General features: G+C 46.6%; 3 protein-coding genes across 6 annotated transcripts in view; 1 reads left to right on the top strand and 2 right to left on the bottom strand.

Annotated features, from left to right (window-relative positions):
* The window catches only part of LOC135334765 (mucin-2-like), a 43,340-nt gene extending 17,617 nt beyond the window's left edge, over positions 1–25,723 (bottom strand). For 2 of the 4 annotated variants that reach the window (XR_010394367.1, XM_064530066.1), the window contains exons 1-19: positions 25,654–25,723; positions 25,189–25,557; positions 24,964–25,140; positions 23,436–23,837; positions 23,158–23,343; positions 22,919–23,101; positions 21,889–22,071; positions 20,768–21,058; positions 20,428–20,718; positions 20,064–20,381; positions 19,725–20,012; positions 19,243–19,548; positions 18,857–19,192; positions 18,535–18,810; positions 18,210–18,470; positions 17,821–18,144; positions 17,445–17,759; positions 17,088–17,396; positions 16,676–17,035 (exon numbers count right to left, since the gene is read on the bottom strand). Coding sequence is in view for 3 of the 4 variants with exons in the window: in XM_064530066.1 (XP_064386136.1) it covers positions 16,676–17,035; positions 17,088–17,396; positions 17,445–17,759; positions 17,821–18,144; positions 18,210–18,470; positions 18,535–18,810; positions 18,857–19,192; positions 19,243–19,548; positions 19,725–20,012; positions 20,064–20,381; positions 20,428–20,718; positions 20,768–21,058; positions 21,889–22,071; positions 22,919–23,101; positions 23,158–23,343; positions 23,436–23,837; positions 24,964–25,140; positions 25,189–25,557; positions 25,654–25,720 (5,242 nt within the window). In the remaining variant the exon portion in view is untranslated. Of the gene's footprint in view, positions 1–10,303; positions 10,857–10,967; positions 11,411–11,465; positions 11,552–11,607; positions 11,977–12,378; positions 12,586–12,925; positions 13,208–13,476; positions 13,780–13,825; positions 14,126–15,031; positions 15,362–15,416; positions 15,762–16,675; positions 17,036–17,087; positions 17,397–17,444; positions 17,760–17,820; positions 18,145–18,209; positions 18,471–18,534; positions 18,811–18,856; positions 19,193–19,242; positions 19,549–19,724; positions 20,013–20,063; positions 20,382–20,427; positions 20,719–20,767; positions 21,059–21,888; positions 22,072–22,918; positions 23,102–23,157; positions 23,344–23,435; positions 23,838–24,963; positions 25,141–25,188; positions 25,558–25,653 lie in introns of those variants that run through there. The other 2 variants (XM_064530067.1, XM_064530068.1) reach the window with 2 other exon arrangements.
* LOC135334852 (CXXC motif containing zinc binding protein-like) overlaps positions 1–25,731 on the top strand; it is a 171,553-nt gene that overhangs the window by 124,477 nt on the left and 21,345 nt on the right. The gene's annotated exons all lie outside the window — the stretch shown is intronic.
* On the bottom strand, positions 1,016–7,745 carry LOC135335578 (uncharacterized). The gene is made up of 16 exons (XM_064531106.1): positions 7,544–7,745; positions 5,969–6,391; positions 5,358–5,540; positions 5,119–5,298; positions 4,366–4,539; positions 4,136–4,312; positions 3,905–4,081; positions 3,676–3,852; positions 3,453–3,626; positions 3,108–3,398; positions 2,768–3,061; positions 2,431–2,718; positions 2,041–2,352; positions 1,651–1,986; positions 1,330–1,605; positions 1,016–1,281 (listed from the first exon to the last, which is right to left on the bottom strand). The coding sequence occupies exons 1-16, from the start codon at positions 7,743–7,745 to the stop codon at positions 1,016–1,018; spliced, it is 3,930 nt and encodes a 1,309-aa protein (XP_064387176.1).

The following is a 25,731-nucleotide window of genomic DNA, read 5'->3' as shown; positions in this document are numbered from 1 at the left end:
TCCTCAGGGGGTTAAAGGTCAGATTAACGCTAGCTGAGGGGTCAGAGGAGACTGGAGTAACAATATCAGCGAGGTCTTGTTGTACCCAGGACACAGTGGGTGGAGTCACTAGTGGGATAGGGGGCGTGGCAGTACAGAGGAGAGAGAGGGAGGAGCCTGCCACAGAGTCACCAGACACACTGATGGTCACCACAGGGGGTGGGGGGACTGTGGGGGGTATTGTACACTACAGTGAGAGCTAGTACAACAACATACTCGTGATAGTGATGGCTTGAGTGTCCTCTGCTGGAGGACTCATGACTCTGGAGGTGGTCATGTACATGGCTCTACATGTGTAGCCTGTATCCATAGTGTTCACTGTCAGGGTCACTGGAGTGCTGGAGGTCTTCTCATTCAGGGTCACAGTTGTTATGGAAACGAGCTCTGATCCTCTGATCCTCTTCAGAATAACACTCACAACAACAACCGTGTTAACGGCTGTATCTACGGCAACAGAACAAGTGAGCTCCTGGGATGTACCGGCAGTTAGTGGTGATGTGGGTGTGGTCAGAATTACAGTAGGTGGAGGAACTGCATAGACAACACATAAACTAAAGCACAACACACACATGACACACACAACACACACATGACACACTTACGATCTACAATAACAGAGACTGAGCTTGTTGTCTCCCTAGCAACCACCAGAGCAGGTGAAGTGAGTGTTCCTTTACATTGGTATTCTTCAGCTTGGTCTGTTCTGATGCCAGTCAAGCTAAGCTCTGTCACTCCAGTAGAGGGGTTAGTGATGATGACATTGCCCCCTGTGGTGATCTGGTCTTCTGAGTCTTCCCACACAGCAGTGGGTGTGTTAGCGAGTCCTAGTATGACCTTAGTGACCTCACATCTGAAGGTGTAGTCACTACCAGCCACCACAGCAGAGGGGGAGGTGATGGACACACTGAGGACACTCACAGGCACTGTACGCACACACACACACATTACAATGATGAACAAGTGTACGTACTAGGCCTCACCAGTCACAGTGAGTGTGGTACGTACTGAGTTCTCCAGTTCCTCCATTGCTTGGGGATCTAGTTACTCGACAAGTGAACTCTGAGTTGTGGAGAGTGTCAGTGACTGGGGTGAAGGGGAGGTCAAGGGTCAATCCTGTTGTAGTCATGGTAACTTCAACTCCACTGTTGACCCATTCGATCATGGTAGCAGGAGACACACTCACACACCTCAGAGCAGCATTACTGCCCACCACCAGACCTTCAACACCCTCAATGTCAATACCTGCAGTGTACAAGTTAATTACACACGCACGCATGCACACACACACACCATTGAAGGAGAAGCTGACAGTGTTGGAGGTTCCTCTGCTGTTGTTGACTGTACAGATGAAGGTCCCCACCAGATCAGCAATGGTAGTAGCAGTCAGGACATTCTCATAGGTAGCTGTGGCTGTGTTGGTGACAGTTTGTGTGAGAGTGTATCCAGTAGAGACAGTAGCTCCATCCCTGGTCCACACCACCTCACTAGCTGGACCACCATTAGACACACACGTCAGAGTGAGGTCAGCTCTATTGAACACCAGCTCATCAGGTATAGTGGGAGCACCTGTGAGGAAGGAATGGAACACAGAACTTGTTAGTGTTGACTCACCTTCACCAAGAGGGTAGAGACCAACATGGAGGCTCATGGACACACCCACTGCTGTCAGTAGCTCACAGCGATACACTCCAGAGTCAACATTGTCTGCTCTGCGGTTTAGCCTCACTACACTGGGACCACGATCACTGTAAAGTGGAGTGCCAAATCCATCCCCTGCTACTTCAGAACCACTTGGGTCGAACCAATTTCCTGCCAGTCCATTGGAACTGTCACAGCAATCCGAGAATGGTGTTAGACAGAGGAGGGCATTGTTGGTGTCCCCAATGTCAGAGGGGGTCACTACAGCATGGTTGGTTAGAAACTGCCCACCCAGGAACAGAGACAGCTCTATATAATGATGGAGGTAGTAACAACACATCAACCATAATTATCATGCCTCACCTTCTGCTGGACTTGTCTCCCTGACAACACTGGCCACTTGAGTTCCCATGCCACTATTACTGATCATGAGAGGAGTGACTAGGAATGTGTACTGGGTTCTTGGAATGAGACCAGATGCAGTGAATTCCCTCATGTCAGTTCCAAGGATGCTGGCGCTATCCAGAGTGGTACCTTCAACTGTGTAACCATAGGTGATCTGATATCCAGTGATGTCACTGTTTCTCTGTACACAAGACACTTTGTCCCACTGAATGGTGACTGAGGTAGAGTTGAAGGAACTGGCCACAAGGTTCAGTACAGGTCCACTAGGAGCTGTGGGGGTAAGAGAGTGGGGGGAGTGAATGTGTGGGGGGGGGAGGCAGCAAAGGTTCATCTTGAGTGTTGTCTTACCTGAGGGAAGAGTGGTGACTATGACAACTGTTGTATTGGATCCTACTGGATTGACAGCTGTGACAGTCATTCGATAGTTGCTGAAACTGAACAGGACAGTGGGAGTGAATGCTGTAAAGAAGGACGCAGATCTACTCCTCGGTGCAACCATCACAGAACATGATCCATTATACTCAAACACGATACTATAAGTCACCACAACATCACTCTGATCATTTTGGGTCCAGGTGAAGGCAATGGAGTCTGTTAGTGGTACTGAGGTCACCACAGGAGAGGAGGGGGCACCCACTACACAAGGAGGGGTCAACAATGCACTACACAGTGTCCACCAACTCACCAACACTGATAGGTCGCACTTGAGTGACTGGATCGCTGTTGGTTCGAAGGTTAGATGCAGAGTCCAGAGTAACTGTACACGTGTAGTCTCCACTCTGAGCAGCACTGGCCACCATCAGTTGACTTGAAAGAGTGGTGTCTCCTGATATGCTGAAATCTCCTGGACCTGTCCAAACCACACCCACAGTAACACCCACATCCACGGAGGCTGCCAGCTCAGCAGTACATGTCAGTGTGAACATAGTCCCCAGGAACACAGTGGGTGGTTGACTAACACTCACAGTGGGGGGTGGAACTATGTGAGGGGTAATGAGACAACACAGAGACTCTATTGTACTCACTCTGAATGATGAGATCCTCTACTCCACTGGAAGCTGTGAGGTCAGAGGTCAAGGATGGAGAGCTGACAATGACATCACAGCTATACTGGCCAGCATCAGAGAGATGAAGGGGGTCAAAGGTGAGATCAACGGAGGTAGTAGGCAACATCACACGTGTGCTGGAGCCCTCGAACCATTGATAGGAGATGGTTGGATTCAGAGCCTCCCCTCCAGTCACAGTACATGTGAGGGTGTAGCTCTGACCAGCCATTGGAGGACCACTGGAGGTCACTGTGGCTGTGATGCTAGGAGCTGAGGAGAGGTCATTAGATACCTGGTGTTGAGAGGCTACACAGGATAACATACCTACACAGGTTGGAGCTAACCCAGTCCACACTCCAGTAGCCTGACAGGTTCTAGTGGCTTCTCCACTGAGTGATAGTCCAGTGTTACAAGAGTAGGTAGCAATGCTCTCAAAGGTGGTGGTTGTCAAGGTAATCATACCATCAATGGGGTTAGTGAGACCCATACAGTCCACAGCTGCAATGGAAGTGGTCAAAAGATCAGGGAAATCTGTTATAGCACTTACGATTGCACACTGGAGCAATGGGGGACCACTCTCCATCAGCTCCACAAGTCCTAGTGGTGTCTCCAACGAGAGTGTATCCAGTGTTACAGGTGTAGGTAGCAGTCATCATGAAGGTGGTTCCAGAGGATGTGTCCACTGCTCCATTGGAAGGGGTGTCCAGGGAACCACAGTCAATAGCTATAATAACAAACGTTATATTTATAGTTCTTTATGTACATGAAACACTCACGATCACAGGTAGGTACTGTTAGGTCCCAGTTTCCATTAGCTTGACAGGTTCTAGTTAATACTCCATTGAGAGTGTAGCCAGTGTTACAGGTGTAGATGGCTGTGCTCATAAAGGTGGTTCCAGAGGATGTACTAACTTGCCCGTTAATAGGAACAGTGAGGGAACCACAGTCAACAGCTGTGGAATATGAACACAGTGGATACAGTGTACACAGTCAGTCATGCTACTCACGTGCACAGGTGGGGGCATCTGGAGTCCAGAGTGCAGTGGCCTCACAAGTCCGAGTGTCTGATCCAGCAATGTTGTATCCAGTGTTACAGGTGTAGGTAGCAGTCATCATGAAGGTGGTTCCAGAGGATGTGTCCACTGCTCCATTGGAGGGGGCGTCCAGGGAACCACAGTCAACAGCTGTAGGGAGATGCTTGATCATAATTACTTCCAACCCACCATTGCTAACTCACGTGGGCATGTTGGTGCCTCCCCTGACCACTGACCAGCAGCAAGACATGCTCTAGCAGCACTACCAGTGAGGACGTAGCCAGGGTCACAGCTGTATGCAGCAATGGTGAGGTAGTTGAGGTTAGGAGTGGACACGCCTCCATTGGTAGGGTCAAGTAGGACAGGGCAGGTGACAACTGAGGAACAATAAATATACAGTATACATTAACCAAAATTGGCGAATGAGCCATTTAAACGTCCTGCAATTTATCGGACAGCAAAAAATAATTATTTTGGAGCGGGTATAATTGGAGCATACGAACTGTCTGGAGTAATTAGAACAAGCATGCAGCTGCATGCGAGCTAGCTAAGTTAGCGTGCGACTGAATAGTTGCACTAGCTATCTAAAACTAGCTAATCCTCAAAGCTATCTAACTGCAGCACTCTTATTGGCTGGCTATAAAGCTACATTGCTTGGAATGTATCAATGTATTGTCCGAATATTTAAGCACCAGACGAAAATTACCCAGAAAAGTGTCTGATAAATTAGAAGATATACGGTAATTGGCGGTTTTTAATGAGATTGGCGTGGCTTCTGCTGCAATGACATTGTGTCCACCGGAAAACTTTAATTCGACGGTTTAAATTTGGCGATCTTCAGTAAATCTGCCACATTTCCCAGTTATACAGAATTTTTGTTGTTTGTCACAATGAGGGCTGAAAATTTGTATGAGTACCCAGCTCGAAATGAAAGTACAATCATGTAGCACACTGACCTGTGCACAGTGGGGCAGTTCCACCCCATACTCCAGTACTCCCACAAGTCCTAGTGGTGTCTCCTGTAATCACCTCATAGCCAGTGTCACAGGTGTGAGTGGCCACAGTGTTCTCAAACAGAGGGCTTGTTGGAATGTACGAGATCACTCCATTATCGATGGACAGCTCAGGACAGACGACTAGACACACACACACAAGGATATAAACAGAGGGTTTAGCAGAGTCAGCAGATTCTCACCATCACAAGTTGGAGGGACAGCACTCCAGCTACCATCAGCTCCACAAGTGTCAGTGGTTGCTCCATTGACACCGTATCCAGTGTCACAGGTGTAGGTAGCAGTACTCCCTATAGTATTAGTAACTATTGATACTTGTCCATTGGTTGGGTCAGCGAGGGCAGGCGGACAAGTAACCATGGAAACTACATGGGAAACACAAGGGGGGGGATTTAAAAAATAATGCTAAAACTACAGATTAACAATGTAAGCACACACACAGTACACATGCTATACACTGCTGTCTACACACACACACATGTATGTATACTTTTTTTTTTTTTTTTTTTTTTTTTTTTTTTCTAATTATAATACTTATTGCAAGTGAGAAGATAAAAGACAAAAGACAAAACAAAAAAACAAACCAAGAAAAAACAACAAAAACATGTGACATAATTTTATAAAGTTCCTGGGTGAAAACACATGTTTCAGACCGATAGCACCCGGCCTTCTTGAGTTGCTAGGTCAATAGTGCCAGTGTCTAAGGCCTTCCATGGTGTGGTGGTGGTGAATGACTTCCTAGAGCCTCTGATGCACATAATCTCTGATCTTATGAGGGAGAAATTTAGCCTACATCTCATCCAATTCAGAGTTGTGCTGTATGTTTTGTCCTGTTTCTCTGCCAGCATTGAAGCTAGTTTCTTGTAGACAATATCTGCAGCCGGACCCATACCTCCAGCAGCAGAGAAAACCAAAGGCGTAAACGATCCATGTTCGACTTCTCTTACACGCTGTTCATAAGCTCTCTTCTTCTCCATCTCGTTTCTTCTGTAGCTCTGGGCCATGGTGGAGCGGCGATAGGTAGGTGCGTACGGGTTGAAGACCCTGACATCAAAAAATGCACTCTGTCTATCGTTGCTCCAGAAGCTCTGGGCCACAACATCAAGGCGAGCCCCATCCTCGCGGTTGGTTGTCCTAAGTTGGAACTGCTCTTCCGTCACAGGCTGTAAGGTTGATTCAATACCCACATCTGGACATACTTCGCTCATAAGATTTGCTGTGATGTTGCGTATTTCATTATGTCTTATTGTTGGAAATCCTCCCCTAGAGCAGCTGAGTGCATGCTCTACTGTGAAGTGAAGTCCACAGACATGTATTTACGCCTTTGGTTTTCTCTGCTGCTGGAGGTATGGGTCCGGCTGCAGATATTGTCTACAAGAAACTAGCTTCAATGCTGGCAGAGAAACAGGACAAAACATACAGCACAACTCTGAATTGGATGAGATGTAGGCTAAATTTCTCCCTCATAAGATCAGAGATTATGTGCATCAGAGGCTCTAGGAAGTCATTCACCACCACCACATGTATGTATACAGACCACAGCTACAGCTAGCCTCTACACAGGCTCTCCTTTTTCTGTTCTTTATCACTAAGATCCGATAGAATACTGTATTAATCGTTCAATGCGATAAAATACGGTATTAATTGGAGGAATAAAGAGCCGTAGAGTTAGGAAAAAGGAGAGCCTGTATCGGGAAGTCGCGTGAGGGTAGAAGGGTGGTAGAAGGGTGAAAATGAGCGTGGGCATGCTGAGCTAGAGATGTTGGACTGCCCACGCAGAAATCTATGACTAATAAAGCAGCAAGCTGGACATGGACTTGGAACTGGAAGTTTGCAAGCACTATAGCTAGCTATACCTTAGGCTTAGCTAGATGATCTATTAGTAACTAGTCTAGATTGAATTTGCAATTGTGTGTTCAGATTCTATCAGACTATCACCTTTTCTTGTGTCTTTCTACATGCTATTATATAGTCTACTGATAGTATAGATCAAGAATAGCTTAGTCATCATTATCATATAGCAGGTAGCTACTGCCACCAGAGCTGGCCACGCTGGTTCTCTGATCTGACTTGCAGCACAGCTTGGTGGTTGTCTCAGTACAGTCTTATTAAAACTCTGAATGCGTGGGAGAATACCTTACGTCACGATTGTGGGCTACATATCGCCCACGTTCATAAAAATCTTTGTGGATCACGCGATTTCCCAAACCAGGCCTTACTTTTTCTTAACTGTACGCCCATTTCTTTCTTTGCTGCCTCACTATGTCTTTCTTATGATTTATGGATGAACAGTGACAACAGCAAGAAAAAGTAAGGCCTGGGAATGAGGCTAAATGGTTGGTACTGTGTGTGTGAGGAGGTCCCATACCTGCACACACCAGAGGTGACCCAGACCAGACACCCACACGTCTAGTCACTCCACAGGTCCTGGTACTGAGGTCAGTGGTGAGGGCAGACCCAGCCACACAGGTGTGAGTGGCCACAGTGTCCCTACCCAGTGTAGGGTCAGAGTAGGAGATCATCCCATTGGTCAGTGTGAGGGAGGGGCACAGAACTGGAGAACACAACATTTCAATAAGTGGTGTACTATCTGGGTGGCTGTGGTACATGTAGAATTGTTGGGCAAAATAAGGGTGGGTAATGTGGTGCATGTCTGAAACTGTTGAAACCTACAGTAGGTATAGTAATACAACAGTGTACATGCATGCACATGCATGGTCCTTTACCCACCCAAACAGTCCATCACTCACCCAAGTTAGCACAGAGGGTCATCTCTACATCTGCACTAGTTGGTACAGTACAACAGTAGGACCCGGTTGGAGTGACGGGGTTGACATTGTCTCTACGAGCCAGTCTGATGAGCTGAGGTGCATTCCTGTTAATGTAGAACTCATCTCCAGCAGACGCTGAGGCACCATTGCTCAGTATTACCCTCCCATCAGGATACGTCCACTGTCCCAGTGGTCCATTACCATTGTTCTCAGCAACACTTCTACAGCAGGCAGTGAGGTCAGTGTGACAGAAGAGAGAAGGGAGACTACGATCAGCATCCTGTCCAATGTCAGTGATGAAGATATTCGTATTGTTAGTAGTGATGATGGTTGATCCCAGGGTGAACCAAACTGTATACATTGTATAATAATTATTATCATTGCCAACGTACTGAGGCAAGAATTTTAACAGATCTGGTCTATTCTAAAGCGCCACACAAATATTTATTGAATAATTATAAGCACCGCTTGGATTATACACATTTTTTGTGCAGTTTGCACAATGCATGCAATCATAGGAAACGGAAGTAGCGCAATCTAACTATTGCGTTCTGGCAAGATCGTGTGTATTTACTAGTAATAATTTAGGTGTTGCGGATTTTATTGTTGCGAATTGATCAACCATTGCAAAGTTTGCATTCTGTTTGATAAAATAAACAAGCACGTTACACATTTTGGTAATAAAAGACCCTAAAATAGCACATATCTTTCACTGGGTGTGTATTACACAGAAGAGGAGTGTTATAAATAATTGCTGAAAAAAACGATATCTCAAGGAAACACAACTTTCTTATTTCGAGCGAATTACCCGGAAAAAAATAGGATAGTTTCGAGGCCTCTGTGTAGAACGTCATGCAGGTGCACCACTTCTGTTTGTAGATATGCACGTATGATGCGCATCATAGGTAGATGGCAGAAGTAAAATGTATCTAATAAGGAATGTAATTTATACATGTGTGTGGGCGTGGTTACTTTAGGATATTTCTCTATTTGGATACACTTTACTCCTGCCACCTACCGTTTTAATAATGTGATTACACATGTAAAACGACGCATTAAAATAATGCCATACGTGGTGTGTATAGTGATCTGAGTTGCCTGTAATAATTATACGGTCTAGCTGGTTTAATTTACAATGGCATACAAACTGAACAATTACTGCATGTAACTATAATTATTACGGTCATACTTTGCTGTCCAGAGATCATTGCTCCAGTAGTTATCAGCATCACCAGTACTGCACCACCAAGACTCATGGCTGCTGCTGCATACATATACACCTCAGGATCAGTCCACACAGGATCAGTCCACACAGTGATTGACTCAGTACTCTTCCACTGAGTTTAATAGTTTTTCAGTCCTTGCCAGTTCTGCACAGCTAGCTAGTGTATGCATGCATGGGTTGTGGGGCGAATCGAGTATCAGTATAATGCATGACATGGGCAGTACAACAATTTTGCCACCAACCTTGTTACTTATGCATGCCATCTGCATGTAGACTCACTTACTTAAGAGATGCTAGACAATAGCCAAGTCTAGCTACTAAGAGTATAAAGGATGTAGGCTAGCTAGCTGGACATACTAGCTAGCTAGTCTCGCGAGCAGACGTGGGAGGGAGGGAACCCACTGCCAGAATGTTGGCAGTGCCAATCAGATTTGTCCACGTCATAGTGGGCATCAGATTTGTCCACGTCATAGTGGGCGGGTAACACCCCGTATATTTTCCTATTATAGCATAAAATGAACTAGCCTCGATTCCAGGCCGATTAATTTAATGCGGCCTGGAATCGAGGCTAAAAATGAACGTGAAAAGAAGGATTATTACTCTAGCAAAGGCTAATTGCGAAGGAACTTGGTTACAAGGAGCTCAGACCAAGCAAGAGCTAGCTAGCTGCATATGAAAATATTTGTCTACATGTGAATTTGGTTAATTAACAAATATCTTGCACGTGACTACATTCCTCAGTGCCATGGAATTGCTGCAATAGTTACCAGACGTTCCCTCTAGGACAAGTCTGCTGAGACTACTAGCTAGCTAGAACTAATAATTTGCATAGGTCAACTATTGCTGTTGCTGAGTCAGCTCCTTGTGCAATGTTTTGTAGCCTCGATCATATCCCAGGCCTCTTTTCCTAGGCCTTGTGAAGGAGGCTATTGTGCATGCTGTTGAGCTGCATGAAACATCACAGTTAGCCTCGATCCCAGCCCCTCTTCTAAATTGAGACGGCCTGGAATCGAGGCTACATCACAGTGTGATTCACACTTTGTGAAGCTGGTTGCGGCTAATTAATGAGACACAGGTGTATCTCTGCGGCTTTCACTCGAGGGATAGTTTATACCATTTTGCTAAGCAAAGGTGCTAAGTGATCATAACCTGATGACTACAAAATGAGAGATTAGCTATTACTAAAAATTAACCAGCAAAAAAACTGAAAAATTCTACAATCATGATGGGAGTATGAATGAGGTAGTTAAGTCCATTAGTGTCAGTTAGCATACAGTGGGTCTCCACTGGTCGTGTTGGGGGGAGGGGGGCCATGGGTGGTAGTGTTGGGGGGAGGGGGGCCATGGGTGGTCGTGTTGGGGGGAGGGGGGCCATGGGTGGTAGTGCTGTAGGCAATGCACTCAGTGACCTCAAAGTCACCCCCGGTATCCACTGTCTCCTGTTGTGAGGGTTGTGAGGGTTGTGGAGGGGGTTGAGGGGGCGGTGATGTTTGTTTGGTGGCCATTATAGCAGCCCTGTTCTCATAGCCAGCTGATGTGCCTCCAACCATCTCATACTCCCCTCCACTCGGTTTCTGGAACTTGGATACTTCCTCATATTCATGATCACCCATTTCTATCATCTCGTATGGTTTTATCTCACCAGTACTGACCACACCCTGTAGGGACACGGGGGGTAGAGCACGTCTGCAGGGAGGGGGGCAAGACAGTGAACGTATGAATTCAGAAGCTTATACTTTAGCAGACAATGAACAATTATTATTAACAAAGAAGGAATAATAACGTGGATACACTCACTTTGTTGTTCTGTGGACGATCAGCTTCTCTCTCCTGCTCTTGAACACCAGCACAGCAATCACTATGACTGTAATGGTAACAGCAATGATAAGGACAATGACCACCCCCACCACTCCACCAATCACTGCAGCTGATGACTCACTACCCACAGGTATAGTGTTACACTCAGTGTCTGCAAGGCTCGATATCTCCACCTGACAAGTCTTGTCTACGCTTATAATAATCATCTGTACTCTCAGTAAACCATCGTTAGCAATCCAGCCTGATATGTCACCAATGAAGGTGGAGGTAGTGATGGCACGGAAGGTTACGGCTTGGTTTGACTCTGGGAAGCATTGGAAGGATGGCTCTTGGATATCACTAGGAGCAAAGGAACACTGACATAGACCCTGGATCTCAGACACCAGCGCTTCAGTGACAGCAGTTACCCTGCCTGGCTGCTCCTGTAATATAAAGACAGGTTACTATATAAGGGACACAATGTTATATTGTACTTACAACCCAGTCAAGACAGTTTCTGATGTTGGTAAGTCTGAGCTGGAACAACACAGAGGTTATGGTGGGGGACACTATCGGAGGAGAGGCTGTGGGGACAAAGGAAGATAATCATTAATGCCTAGCAGCAAATCATACAACTCACATTGTGAAGTTCCCCCTGCTCCACTAGCGCTCACACCGACATTGTACTCTGACCCCGGGTCCAGTCCTCCAATGATAGTGCCACTCTTGTCACTGGACACTGTCACTTGTTGAGAGCCTTGTCTCTTACGATTGGGTATTGCCGTGACAACAGAGTATGTCACTATGTAACTCTGAATGAAGCCATTGGACTGAGCTTTGTTGAGTGGAGTCCAGCTGACATTCATGGCAGTCCCGTCAATTCTCTCCACAGTTACCCCAGTAACCACAGGGGGCTGTGTTTGCTGAGTGTAGCAGTCTATCTCAGTGACAGCACTACAGCCGACACCACTCACTGCCTCAACACTGACCAGGTACCGGGTAGAGGAAGCTATGGAGGGGGGGGGGGGGAGTACAGTCCGCATGGTAAAATGACAATACTGTAGCTCGAAACACGTAAACACAGTACACACACACAATATATAATATGTACCATAACTTCGTTGGTCCATTAACGTTAATTTTTAGGTATAGGCCTTCAGATGATAATTATGAAAAATCAGAAGTACATTTTCAGCCTTTTTCGACAAAATACCATGACCTGACAATAGCAAATTATGGCCTGTTTCAAATTTGGGATTTGAGCATACCGTCTGAAAGAGCTCCTTCTAAACTTTCAAAAAAATCGTAAAATCGTTGAAATTGGAACCAGAACTCAAGTTACAGATTAAGAGCCGATTCAAATACAGCTTATAAATCATGTAACACATGCAGCAATCCCTCTAGTACTCACCTAGACCCTCCACAGTGGTCGTGGTGATAACGTTCTCACTGTCAAATGGAGTGGAGAGACTGACTGTGTTCACTGCACTACCCACTAGACTGTACTGTTTGACCTCCGCCTGATAACTGAGGACAGGGTCAGTTGGAGGGGACCAGCTCACACTCAGAGTGGAGGGAGAGATGGAGGAACACACCACATCACTCACTGGCTGGGGGGCTGTATATGAGAGGAGGGGTATCAATGCAACAGCTGGAACACTAGCTCTATAGGAGGGACCACCCTCCCTAACAATAGTCCTAGCTCTATAGGAGGGACCATCCTCCCTAACAATAGTCCTAGCTCTATAGGAGGGACCACCCTCCCTAACAATAGGCCTAGCTCTATAGGAGGGACCACCCTCCCTAACAATAGTCCTAGCTCTATAGGAGGGACCACCCTCCCTAACAATAGTCCTAGCTCTATAGGAGGGACCACCCTCCCTAACAATAGTCCTAGCTCTATAGGAGGGACCACCCTCCCTAACAATAGTCCTGTCAATGGCTAACAAGTAACTCACTGGTGTTCTGTATGGTGATGGTTGAGTTGGTACAGAGATTGGTGATATTGACTTGGGGTACATTCACACAAGCCATACAAGTGTACTCTCCTCCAGTCATCACAGAGGGCAAGTTGAGAATGTTGTCAGAGTCCACAATGTCTCCACCCGGCCCCCTCCACATGAAGGTGGGTGTGGCTACAAAGTTATCAATGACAGATGCAGTACAGGTGATGGAGGACACTTGTCCACAACGCTCCTCCCTCACAGGCACACCAGTCAACACCTCAGGAGGGGAAGTATCTGAGGGACAGGGGGAGGAAGTAAAGTATCACTATTATAGACATAGTAATTTTAGATTTTTCTCTGGTGAAAAAAGTGGTATTCTCTCTAAAGTACAGAAAAAAAGAAATTTTTTTTAATGACATTCATACTTTTTTAAAATGTATTTTAGCACGGAATATTCTTACATTAGAATAAACATTGATTAACATCACTAACAACTGCTACCGTTTTGTACTAACTGAATCATAATTATCATATGAAGTCTTCACTAACGCCCACTCACTCACCTAGTACAGTGAGGTTGTAAGTAGCAGCGTCTGAGGCAGGGTTGATGAATGTTGAGATGGTTGTAGGGCGTACAGTGACAGTGCAAGTATAGTCTCCGCTGCTCTGTGCTGGTAGGTCCACTGGTGAGAGTGTGAGAGCAGCACTATCACTGGAGGCTATGAGGTTGGGTCCAGTCCAGGAGTAGTCCAGAGTCACAGCAGTCGTCACTACACTAGTGTCATAGCCAGCGTTACAGGAGAGGGTGTGGTTAGTGCCATGGTAGACGGGGGTGGGTGAGGACACACTCACAGTGGGAGGGGGGACTGTGGGGGGTAGGATAAAGGACTGTGAGACTATGACACTGCTTACTGTCCACTGTGAGGGCTATAGAGTTGCTGCCAGTACTAGTGATGTCCACTGCAGGTATGTTGATAGTGGCAGTACATGTGTACTGAGTGGCGTTGGTTGTGAGGAGCGGGTCAAAGGTCAGTGTGTTGGTGCGGCCATTGAGTACCCCAGATAGTGACTGGTCAGACTGTGTCCACTGTATGAGTGGCTCCACAGAGAGAAGGTCCTCCACTGAGACTGAGCAGGTGAGGTCGAGGGAGGACCCAGCTAGCACTGGTAGGGGACTACTGGGTGATATCTCCACAACAGGGACTGGGAGGACTGCAGGGAGGGACATTACAGCACAGTCAAGCAGATAGAACCATGCACATTAAATATACTAAAGTCAAGCGCCTTTTAACCAGGAATCCAATGGTTTTGAATTTTAGGGAAATATGACAAAGTTATGACAACATTATGAAAGTCGAACTCAACACAAATGGACTTAATACGTATTACCAAGGGCATATACAGAGAAGAGGGCATGCAACTCGCCCTATTCTCAGAATCATCCGACTTCGTATTGAGCTATTTTTAGAACTGCCCACAAAAACGCCCACGCGTAACCTTTGACCGCACAAGGTAAATCAAAGTCTTTTTTATATCTGTGCTAGCTAGCTAGCTCGATTGCAGCATAGTAAAACTAGTTCTCAGCAGCAGTATGGCTCGTACTAGCAGTGTCAAAGGCAAACCATCCAACAGTTGCAACTCCAAGAAGATGAAACCTAGGTACAATAAACCTGTCTTCCTGCATGAGTCTCTGGTACTTCTTAACAATGCGCCCAGCACTTAACTTCCCGCTCGAAGGGGTTGTCTTGGACCTGGCTGGACTAGGACTGGTCATGACACTTCTCTAAAATAATACTCCACTGTTAGCTAGCTAGCTAGCAAAGGCTAGGCAGCTCTGATGTACACGCCCATAATTATAACTCCGTAAACAACACCGCCCACTTGTTCACGTCCGTATACTGGATTCTATTTTTAGCATATCCGGTCTCTGATACGAAGTCGGATGAGTACGTAGGGTACATAGTGAGTTGCATGCCCTCTTCTCTGTATACGCCCTTGATAATACACACACACACCCACCCATGCACGCACGCACGCACACACACACACACACACACACACACACACACACACACACACACACACACACACACACACACACACACACGACTAACGTACCCTCCACAGTTATGCTCAGAGTGTCTGTATTGGTGGCTGACATAATGTACATATTGTTGGGTTCAGAGTTCACAGTAGCAGAGCATGTGTAGGTCCCAGTGTCACTGAGACTCAGCACTTGAATGGCCTCCTCCACAATAATCACACCATCACTGACAGTGTCACTAGTCGTTGCTCTGTTAGCACCTCCAGTTATATCTCGTGTCACACTAGTGGTTGTGTTCACTCCAGCGTTGTCAGGGGTAACCACACAGCGTAGGATCTGACCAGTAGTTCCCTCGTACAGTGTGGCAGACCGACTAGCACTGATCATCACTTGAGGGGTATTGACTGGAGGGAGGGGGGGGGGTCACACACACACACAGGGCTAATGAGAGGGGCTTACTCTGCACAGTGACCACAGATGAGCTCAGGATGCTCTGATCAGTGATGGTGCTGTCAGGTATAGTGTAGTTGACTCTACACGTGTAGGGACCAGCTTGAGATGTCTGGAGACTGGGGAAGATCAGATAGCTGATGAGGGTAGCATTAGTAGTGATGTCAGTGACTCCTGTTATCATGACCCCACTAGTCTCTCCAGTTATGAGGACACCATCAGGATTGAACCACTCCACCTCCAGTGTGGTACCCTCAGCCTGATCATCTCCTCTAGTTCCCTGACACATTAGAGTGTGCTCAGAGCCAGCTAGCACAGTGGAGTCAGAGCTGATCGAGGCAACAAAATTAGCCGCTGTATAGTAACAAAGTGGGGGGGGATTTAAAAAATAATGCTAAAACTACAGATTAACAATGTAAGCACACACACAGTACACATGCTATACACTGCTGTCTACACACACACACATGTATGTATACAGACCACAGCTACAGCTAGCCTCTACACAGGCTCTTCTTTTTCTGTTCTTTTTCTGTTCTTTATCACTAAGATCTGATAGAATACTGTATTAATCGTTCAATGAGATAAAATGCGGTATTAATTGGAGGAATAAAGAGACGTAGAGTTAGGAAAAAGGAGAGCCTGTATCGGGAAGTGGCGTGAGGGTAGAAGGGTGGTAGAAGGGTGAAAATGATGCTGAGCTAGAGATGTTGGACTGCCCACGCAGAGATCTATGACTCATAAAACTTTAGCTGAACATGGACTTGGAACTGGAAGTTTGCAAGCACTATAGCTAGCTATACCTTAGGCTTAGCTAGATGATCTACTAGTCTAGACTGTGAATTTGTGTGTTCAGATTCTATCAGACTATCACCTTTTCTTGTGTCTTTCTACGTACATGCATACGTATAGAATAGCTTAGTCATCATTATCATATAGCAGGTAGCTACTGACCAGAGCTGGCCACACTGGTTCTCTGATCTGACTTGCAGCACAGTTTGGTGGTTGTCTCAGTACAGTCTTATTAACTCTGAATGCGTGGGAGAATACCTTACGTCACGATTGTGGGCTACATATCGCCCACGTTCATAAAAATCCTTGTGGATCACGCGATTTCCCAAACCAGGCCTTACTTTTTCTTAACTGTACACCCATTTCTTTCTTTGCTGCCTCACTATGTCTTTCTTATGATTTATGGATGAATAGTGACAACAGCAAGAAAAAGTTAAGGCCTGGGAACGAGGCTAAGCTACAGCCTCAGCTCTCACCTCCCACAGTGAGTGTGGTGGATGTGTTGGTGGTGGTTCCAGTGATGAAGGTATCACTCTGAGGCACTACACTGGCCTCACACTCATACAAGGTGTCATTGCCAATAAAGTCTCTTGTCAATGGTTGGAACTCCAACAAGCTAGTGTACACCTGGTCATCATTAGTAATAGGGAAGTCCCCCACAGTGAGTTGGTCTCCAGTGGTCAGTACGACCCCCTCTCTCCGCCAGATGGGGTCAAGGTTCACCATAGTATCAACAGCTGATGATAGAGTGACCTCACAACCCAGGGTCAGGAACAGGCCAACAGTGTAGTTATCCATCATGGGGTCAAAGGTGATCCTGGCATCAGGTCTCGGGACTGTGGAATAGGAATGCATAATAAGAGCCATTGGAATGAGACAGAGACCTACTTTGCACACTGACAATGGTGGATGCAGTGTTGGAGAGGTCAGGGAGGTCAGCGTCAGAAATGTTGTAACCTGCCATACACATGTACATACCGCCACGACTGGTTCTCAGGGGGTCAAAGGTCAGATTAACGCTAGCTGAGGGGTCGGAGGTGACTGGAGTAATGGTATCAGCGAGGTCTTGTTGTACCCAGGAGATAGTGGGTGGGGTCACTAGTGGGATAGGGGGCGTGGCAGTACAGAGGAGAGAGAGGGAGGAGCCTGCCACAGAGTCACCAGACACACTGATGGTCACCACAGGGGGTGGGGGGACTGTGGGGGGTATTGTACACTACAGTGAGAGCTAGTACAACAACATACTCGTGATAGTGATGGCTTGAGTGTCCTCTGCTGGAGGACTCATGACTCCGAAGGTGGTCATGTACGTGGCTCTACATGTGTAGTCTGTATCCATAGTGTTCACTGTCAGGATCACTGGAGTGCTGGAGGTCTTCTCATTCAGGGTCACAGTTGTTATGGCAACAACCTCTGATCCTCTGATCCTCTCCCAAGTAATACTCACGTCAACGTCCGTGGTGACGGCTGTATCCACGGTAACAGAACAAGTGAGCTCCTGGGATGTGCCGGCAGTTAGTGGTGATGTGGGTGTGGTCAGAATCACAATAGGTGGAGGAACTGTAGAGACAACACATGAACTAAATAAAGCACAACACAACACACAACATGACACACTTACGCTGTACACTAACAGAGACTGAGTCTGTTGTCTCCCTAGCAACCATCAGAGCAGGTGAAGTGAGTGTTCCTCTACATATATACGGATCAGTTTGGTCTGTTCTGATGCCAGTGAAGCTAAGCTCTGTCACTCCAGTAGAGGGGTTAGTGATGATGACATTACCCCCTGTGGTGATCTGTTGTCCATCAGAGGCCTCCCACACAGCAGTGGGTGTGTTAGCGAGTCCTAGTATGACCTTAGTGACCTCACATCTGAAGATGTAGTCACTACCAGCCACCACAGCAGAGGGGGAGGTGATGGACACACTGAGGGCACTCTCAGGCACTGTACACACACACACACACACACAATATGAGTGATAAACAAGGAGACAGTGTACTAGGCCTCACCAATCACAGTGAGTGTGGTACTGAGTTCTCCAGTTCCTCCATTGCTTGGGGATCTAGTTACTCGACAAGTGAACTCTGAGTTGTGGAGAGTGTCAGTGACTGGGGTCAAGGGGAGGTCAAGGGTCAATCCCATTGTAGTCATGGTAATCTCATCTCCAGCAGTGTTGATCCATTGGATCATGGTAGCTGGAGACACACTCACACACCTCAGAGTAGCATCACTGCCCACTACCAGACCTTCAACACCCTCAATGTCAATACCTGTAGTATACAAGTTAATTACACGTACACACATGTACGTACATTTAAAGAGTACACTACACACCATTGAAGGAGAAGCTGACAGTGTTGGAGGTTCCTCTGTTGTTGTTGACTGTACAGGTGAAGTTACCCACCAGATCAGCAATGGTAGTAGCAGTCAGGACATTCTCATAGGTAGCAGTGGCTGTGTTGGTGACAGTTTGTGTGAGAGTGTATCCAGTAGACACAGCTGCTCCATTCCTGGTCCACACTACCTCACTAGCTGGACCACCATTAGACACACACCTCAGAGTGAGGGCAACTCTATTGAACACCAGCTCATCAGGTATAGTGGGAGCACCTGTGAGGAAGGAATGGAACACGAGAGGTTGTTAGTGCACACTCACCTTCACCAAGAGGGTAGAGACCGACATGGAGGCTCACAGACACACCCACTGCTGACAGTAGCTCACAGCGATACACTCCAGAGCCAACACTGTCTGCTACGCGGTTTAGCCTCACTACACTGGGACCACGGTTTCTGAAAAGTGGAAGGCCGAATCCATTCCTTGCTACTACACCCGTATTTGGGTAAAACCAATCTCCTGCCAGTCCATTGGAGCTGTCACAGCAATCAAGGACTGGTGTTAGACAGAGGAGGGCATTGTTGGTCTCCCCAATGTCAGAGGGGGTCACTATAGCATGGTTGCTCAGAAACTGCCCACCCAGGAACAGAGACAGCTCTATATATGGAGGTAGTAACAACACATCAACCATATCATGCATGGTTCACCTTCTGCTAGACTTGTCTCCCTGACAACACTGGCCACTTGAGTTCCCATGCCACTATTACTGAGAGGAGTGACTAGGAATGTGTACTGGGTTCTTGGAATGAGACCAGATGCAGTGAACTCCCTCATGTCAGTTCCAGGGATGTTGACACTATCCAGAGTGGTACCTTCAACTGTGTAAACATAGCTAATCTGATATCCAGTGATGTCACTGTTTCTCATGGCACAAGACACTCTGTCCCAAGTAATGGTGACTGAGGTAGAGCTGAAGGAACTAGCCACAAGGTTCAGTACAGGTCCACTAGGAACTGTAGGGGTGGGGGTAGGAGTGTAAGATGGAGGGGTACATGTAGGAGTGTGGGGTAGTGTGTGTATGTGTGGGAGGAGGGGTGAGAGTGTGGGGGTGGGTAAAGTGTGAGGGAAAGAGTGTGTGTGTGTGGGGGGGGGGGGGTAAGAGGTTGATAGCAACAGTTATTAGTCTCACCCTTGGGAAGAGTGGTAACTATGACAACCGTTGTAGTGGATCCAACTGGATTGACAGCTGTGACTGTCATTCGATAGTTGCTGAAACTGAACAGGTTGGTGGGAGTGAATGTTGTAAAGAAGAATCCAGAATTTACGCTCGGTTCAACCATTTCAGAGCATGATCCATTATACTCAAACACAATACCATAAGTCAGCACAACATCACTCTGATCATCTTGGGTCCAGGAGAAAGCGATGGAGTTTATTAGTGGTACTGAGGTCACCACAGGAGAGGAGGGGGCACCCACTACACAGGGGGTGGGGTCAACAATGTACTACACAGTGTCCACCAACTCACCAACACTGATAGGTCGCACTTGAGTGGCTGGATCGCTGTCTGTTAGAAGGTTAGACACAGAGTCCAGAGTAACTGCACACGTGTAGTCTCCACTCTGAGCAGCACTGGCCACCATCAGTTGACTAGCGTGAGAGCTATCTCCTGCTGTGAGACTAGCCATTGTATTAGAGCTGGTGAACTGGTCAGGACCTGTCCAAACCACACCCACAGTCACACCCACATCCACGGAGGCTGCCAGCTCAGCAGTACATGTCAGTGTGAACATAGTCCCCAGGAACACAGTGGGTGGTTGACTAACACTCACAGTGGGGGGTGGAACTATGTGGGGGGTAATGAGACAACACAGAGACTCTATTGTACTCACTCTGAATGATGAGATCCTCTACTCCACTGGAAGCTGTGAGGTCAGAGGTCACGAATGGAGAGCTGACAATGACATCACAGCTATACTGGCCAGCGTCAGAGAGGTTAAGGAGGTCAAAGGTGAGATCAGCGAAGGTAGTAGGCAACATCACACGTGAGCTGGAGCCCTCGAACCATTGATAGGAGATGGTTGGAGTCAGAGCCTCCGCTCCAGTCACAGTACATGTGAGGGAGTAGCTCTGACCAGCCATTGGAGAGGGGGCCAGTGTTACGGTGGCCATTAGAGTGGGTACTAGTGGAGGGACAGTATAATACATTACTAGAGTAAATATCATCCTTACCTCCCACAGTGACGTCAGTGGAGGGGCTGCTAGCAGTGACTGTATCCACGGTAACCTGACATATGTAGGCCCCCTGGTGTGATTGTTGTATTGGACTGAAGGTGAGAGTGTTGGTGTAGGGGGAGGTGCTCTCTCCACCCCCCACAATGATCCTGGTACCCCCCACAGTGATCACACTCCCATCCTGGGACCATTGGAAGGTGGGCGTGGCAGTTGTTGATAGCTCAGCAGTGCAAGTGAGAGAATAGCTCAGTCCAGCTGTAGGTGTTCCAGTGGACATCACTGTCACCACTACAGGGGTCAGAGTACAATATAAGGACTGGGACAATATCACAGCCAACACAGTGTTGTACATAATTGTTATACATCAATTCATACACTAAGGGGGTATGGTAGTAAAGTTACAGTAAGCCGTTTGTGAACATTCATGATTTTCATAATGATATTTGGGAAACTATATAAACCAAACCCTAACCGTAAGTAGTAGCGTGTTCTTGTTCTAACATACGTTGCATACTGCATGGAAGGCAGCTCGAGGCGTTTTTTTTCTTACCAGGCCAAGAAACTCTCACCAAACAAGAATACTGTACGCATTAGCAGGTTATTTTTGTACGGTGCTATTTTCCATACATATTGTAGAGCCAGCCTCCTTTGCAGGATCTCCTTTTTCTGTTTTTTGTCACAATCAGAAAAATACGGAAGGAATTGGAGGAAAAAGGAAAGAAAGAAGGGGGAGACAAAGAAAAAGGAGAGCCTGCCCCGCTAAGTCACGGGATGCTACTGACATAAAACATTGTTATGAATATTCATGAGCAAACAGTTCACCGCAAAGGAGGTATGACAACATCACGTGCGTGGATAACGGAATTTCAATCAACAGCAGCAAAAAGTTTGAGTAGGTGTGGTCTGCATGATAACGGCCCCTCCCATCACCAGCATTTGCTGCTGTTAATTGACATTCCATTGTCCACGCACGTGATGTTGTACGGTCCTCTACCGTTTTACATACATGTTTGCATCCAATTACAGGACTTCAAAATAGGGCAGTCATTGACAGACCAATGTGTACATACGTAAGAGCATTACGGTACAGTGTAACAGTGTACATCAGTTGAACGTACATATGCAGGTTGGATCAGTCCCAGTGCTCCATCCACTGGCAGTACACATCCTCTCTGTTATCCCCACCAGCTGATAGCCAGCAGTAGTGCAGGAGTAGGTAGCCGTTGAGTCAACATCTCTGGGAATGGGGTTGCTGTACACTATATTGCCATTGTCTGGCTCAGAGAGGTCCGGACAAATCACTGTGGAAAATGTGTTACAGTACACACTTCAACAACAATATAACGAGTGTTGCAAGCTGGGCTGTGCTAATGCCTCTCGCCATGTTATGTTTTCCCTCAAAAAGTATTAGAATGTTATAGTAGAGGGAATAAGCTTTTTTCTATAATGAATTTCACATTAAAATTTGCATTTGAATTTCATACAAAGAAGTGTACTGAAAAGAAAAGACTTGTGTCCATCTATTGTATATGATAGTGTTTAAGAAGAAAGATAAAATCGATTCTGCGATCTGGGATTGTCTCACACGTGAGATGAGCGCTCCACAGTTTTGTTCTGCTGGTGGAATTCCACCAGCTCCAATCAGATTGCTGTATCTCAAGTGGATTGATCACACCCACTCAACTTTACCACGTGTGAATTTTGCACACGTTGGCGCATGCTCATTAGATTCACAGGAATAAGGGGTGTGTCTGCAAGAGGTCAAGTTCACAAAATTAATGGCTACTAATAGCTAGCTGCTTTAGCAGCTCTTTTCTGACTTTTGTACCTAATACAAAGCTAGCGCTTTAGTGCAAGGCTAACATATAAGTTAAATAGTGAATAAATGATGCTACGAAAGATTCTGAAGAGACTGAAACAGCCTTCAATGTCATTCAAACTAGCCATAACTCGAGAAAGAAGCTAATCCACGAATCAAATCCAAGAGAACGTGGCTAGAAGCCTATAGAAACTATTAGTTTTTGTCGCATTGCAACCGTTGAGCAGTTACAGCTGGAACAGACACACACACACACACACACAGTCAGCTTCACCGTATTGTATCCCTCGTGCGGCTACGCCTCGAGGTATAATTATTACAACACTCACATTCACAGGTAGCACTGTCACTCCAGGTCCTATCAGCTTGACAGGTCACAGTGACACTACCAACCACCATGTAGCCAGTGGAACAGGTGTACGTTGCCATGGTACCCACTGGTCTGCTATCTTTGGACCCCATATCATACACAACACTTCCAGTGAGAGGTGCAACCAGGTCCATGCAAACCACTACAGGTTGGAATAGGTGACAATCAATCATGCCATATTAATAGCTATAAACATACCCACACAGGTTGGAGGTGACCCACTCCACTCTCCAGTACTCCCACAAGTCCTCACGGCCTCTCCAACAAGACTGAAGCTAGCGTCACAAGAATGAATAGCTGTAACATCCTCAGGTCTGTTGTCAGGTGATCCACTACTGTAGACTATGGTCCCGTTGTTGATGGTGAGGAGGTCAGAGCACACAGCTGAGGAGGGAAGGATACAGAAGGAGTGCAGTGGTTAGTTACCATCCGCAATACAGACTGGGGGTTCAAAATGTGTTGTATGCGGCACTAACCAGAAGTAGGCGTTTCTGTCGTCAAAGCATCCGTAGACATTGTAGCTTCTTCTTCAGTGGTGGCCATGGTAGCTTCTTCTTCAGTGGTGGCAATTGTAACTTCTTCTTCAGTGGTGGCCATGGTAGCTTCTTCTTCAGTGGTGGCCATGGTAGCTTCTTCTTCAGTGGTGGCCATGGTAGCTTCTTCTTCAGTGGTGGCCATGGTAGCTTCTTCTTCAGTGGTGGCCATGGTAGCTTCTTCTTCAGTGGTGGCCATGGTAGCTTCTTCTTCAGTGGTGGCCATGGTAGCTTCTTCTTCAGTGGTGGCCATGGTAACTTCTTCTTCAGTGGTGGCCATGGTAGCTTCTTCTTCAGTGGTGGCCATGGTAACTTCTTCTTCAGTAGTAACCATGGTGGTAGCTGCTGTAGTGTAGAACATTTAAACAATATTCAGGTTTCTACTACCTATAGCGGGTAATTTTCGTGGGGTAAAAAATTACTCATTGCCTGCACTGCATAATGAGAGCACCGCTCTCGGTGGATGTGTCAAAGCTAAATAACATAAAGCTACTACATGTAGCTATTAGCAATACACATGATGAACATATTTTTTGCACCAGGCTAATTGCAGGGAAACTCAGAATGGGACATGATTGTTCCTAAAAAGGATGCCAAAAGTACAAAGTTAATGGCTGTTGTAGAGCCTTGCAGCTCTCTTCTCACTCTTGCAGCTACCAATAGCTAGCGTTCTAGTGCAGAGCTAACTACATGTACTAAGTAGAGTAGCAACACTTGGTGAACAAGTTTTGCTACGCACTCTTCTGAAAGGCTGCAATGGCATTCCAAGTAAGCAAAACTAGGCATACCGTATTACTAGAATAATTTGCGGGTGAAAAACCTTTGCGAATGAGCCAAATCAGCAGAAAATTTGACCCTTTGCTATTGCGTTCTGGCAAGGATCGTGTGTATTTACTAGTAATAAGGTTTTGCGGATTTTATTGTTGCGAATTGATCAACCCTCGCAAAGTTCGCAAATGTTTGATTCTCGCAAAACATTCTAGTAATACGATAACTCGAAAACGAAGCATTATTTTGCAAATCTACGAATTAAAACCCAAGTAAACATGACTAGAAGCCTATAGAAACTCTTACTTGCACTTGATTCATCCTTGAGCGCGCACACGCACGCACGCACGAACGCACGCACGCACGCACGCACGCACGCACGCACGCACGCACGCACGCACGCACGCACGCACACACACACACACACACACACACACACACACACACACACACACACACACACACACACACACACACACACACACACACACACACACACACACACACACACACACACACACACACACACACACACACACTACCGTATACATCGCTTGCGCATGAGCACCAAGGCATAATAACCATTCTGGTAAGCCACGCCTACGTTTTCATGGGGGAATTTTGTGGAGTTTGTTCACGAAAATAACAAATATTTTTACCCACAAAATTTACCGGCTGTACGGTAACATTGATTTAGACTGACCATCACACGTTGGAGCTGACCCACTCCACACTCCACTCCCACAAGTCCTGGTGGTGGTGTCTCCATCGAGAGTGTAGCCAGTGTCACAGGTGTAGGTGGCCACGGTACCATCACCCAGTGTTGGGTCAGTGTAGGAGACCCCTCCATTGGTGGGGGGAGGGAGGGACAAGCACACCACTGTGTACTGGATATATTAAAGGTATAACCATTGTACAATCCACTCACCCAGGTTAGCACAGAGGGTCATGTCTCCTCCAGTAGTTGGTACAGTACAACAGTAGGACCCAGTTGGAGTGATGGGGTTGACATTATCTCTACGAGCCAGTTTGATGGTCTGAGGTGCATTCCTCACAAAGAAGAAACACTCTGAAGCAGCTATTGCTTTGTTCTGGTTTTGCAGCAACGTCCCATCAGGATACGTCCACTGTCCTAGTCCTCCATTACCATTGTTGTCAGCAACACTTCTACAGCAGGTAGTGAGGTCAGTATGACAGGTGAGAGTTGGGAAACTATTCAAGGCATCCTGTCCAATGTCAGTGATGAGGATCTCAGTATTGTTGGTGTTATATAAGGTTGGTCCCAGTTTGAAGAACACTGCATAATATCAGATGATGCTTGAACAGACTATAATTATACTAGGTAGTATGTAGGTACATGGCCAGGGTAGACAATTCAGTCAGTGTAGCTCACCTGACTGTCCATAAACCAGTGCTCCAGTACTGGCCACCACAATCACCAGCAGTGCACCAAGAATCATGGCTATTTAAT

The sequence above is a fragment of the Halichondria panicea genome, chromosome 4, assembly GCF_963675165.1.
Source record: "Halichondria panicea chromosome 4, odHalPani1.1, whole genome shotgun sequence".
Classification (NCBI taxonomy): Eukaryota; Metazoa; Porifera; class Demospongiae; order Suberitida; family Halichondriidae; genus Halichondria; species Halichondria panicea.
This window is presented reverse-complemented; position numbering and strand designations above follow the sequence as displayed.

Coding starts and splice junctions, on each gene's coding strand:
- LOC135335578 (XM_064531106.1), bottom strand. CDS start 7,745: ATGTTGTGTTCTCCAGTTCTGTGCCCCTCCCTCACACTGACCAATGGG. Junction 6,392..7,543: donor GTCACCTCTGGTGTGTGCAG/GTATGGGACCTC, acceptor GCAACATCACAG/CAAATCTTATGAGCGAAGTA. Junction 3,853..3,904: donor AACAGTACCTACCTGTGATC/GTGAGTGTTTCA, acceptor TTGTTATTATAG/CTATTGACTGTGGTTCCCTG.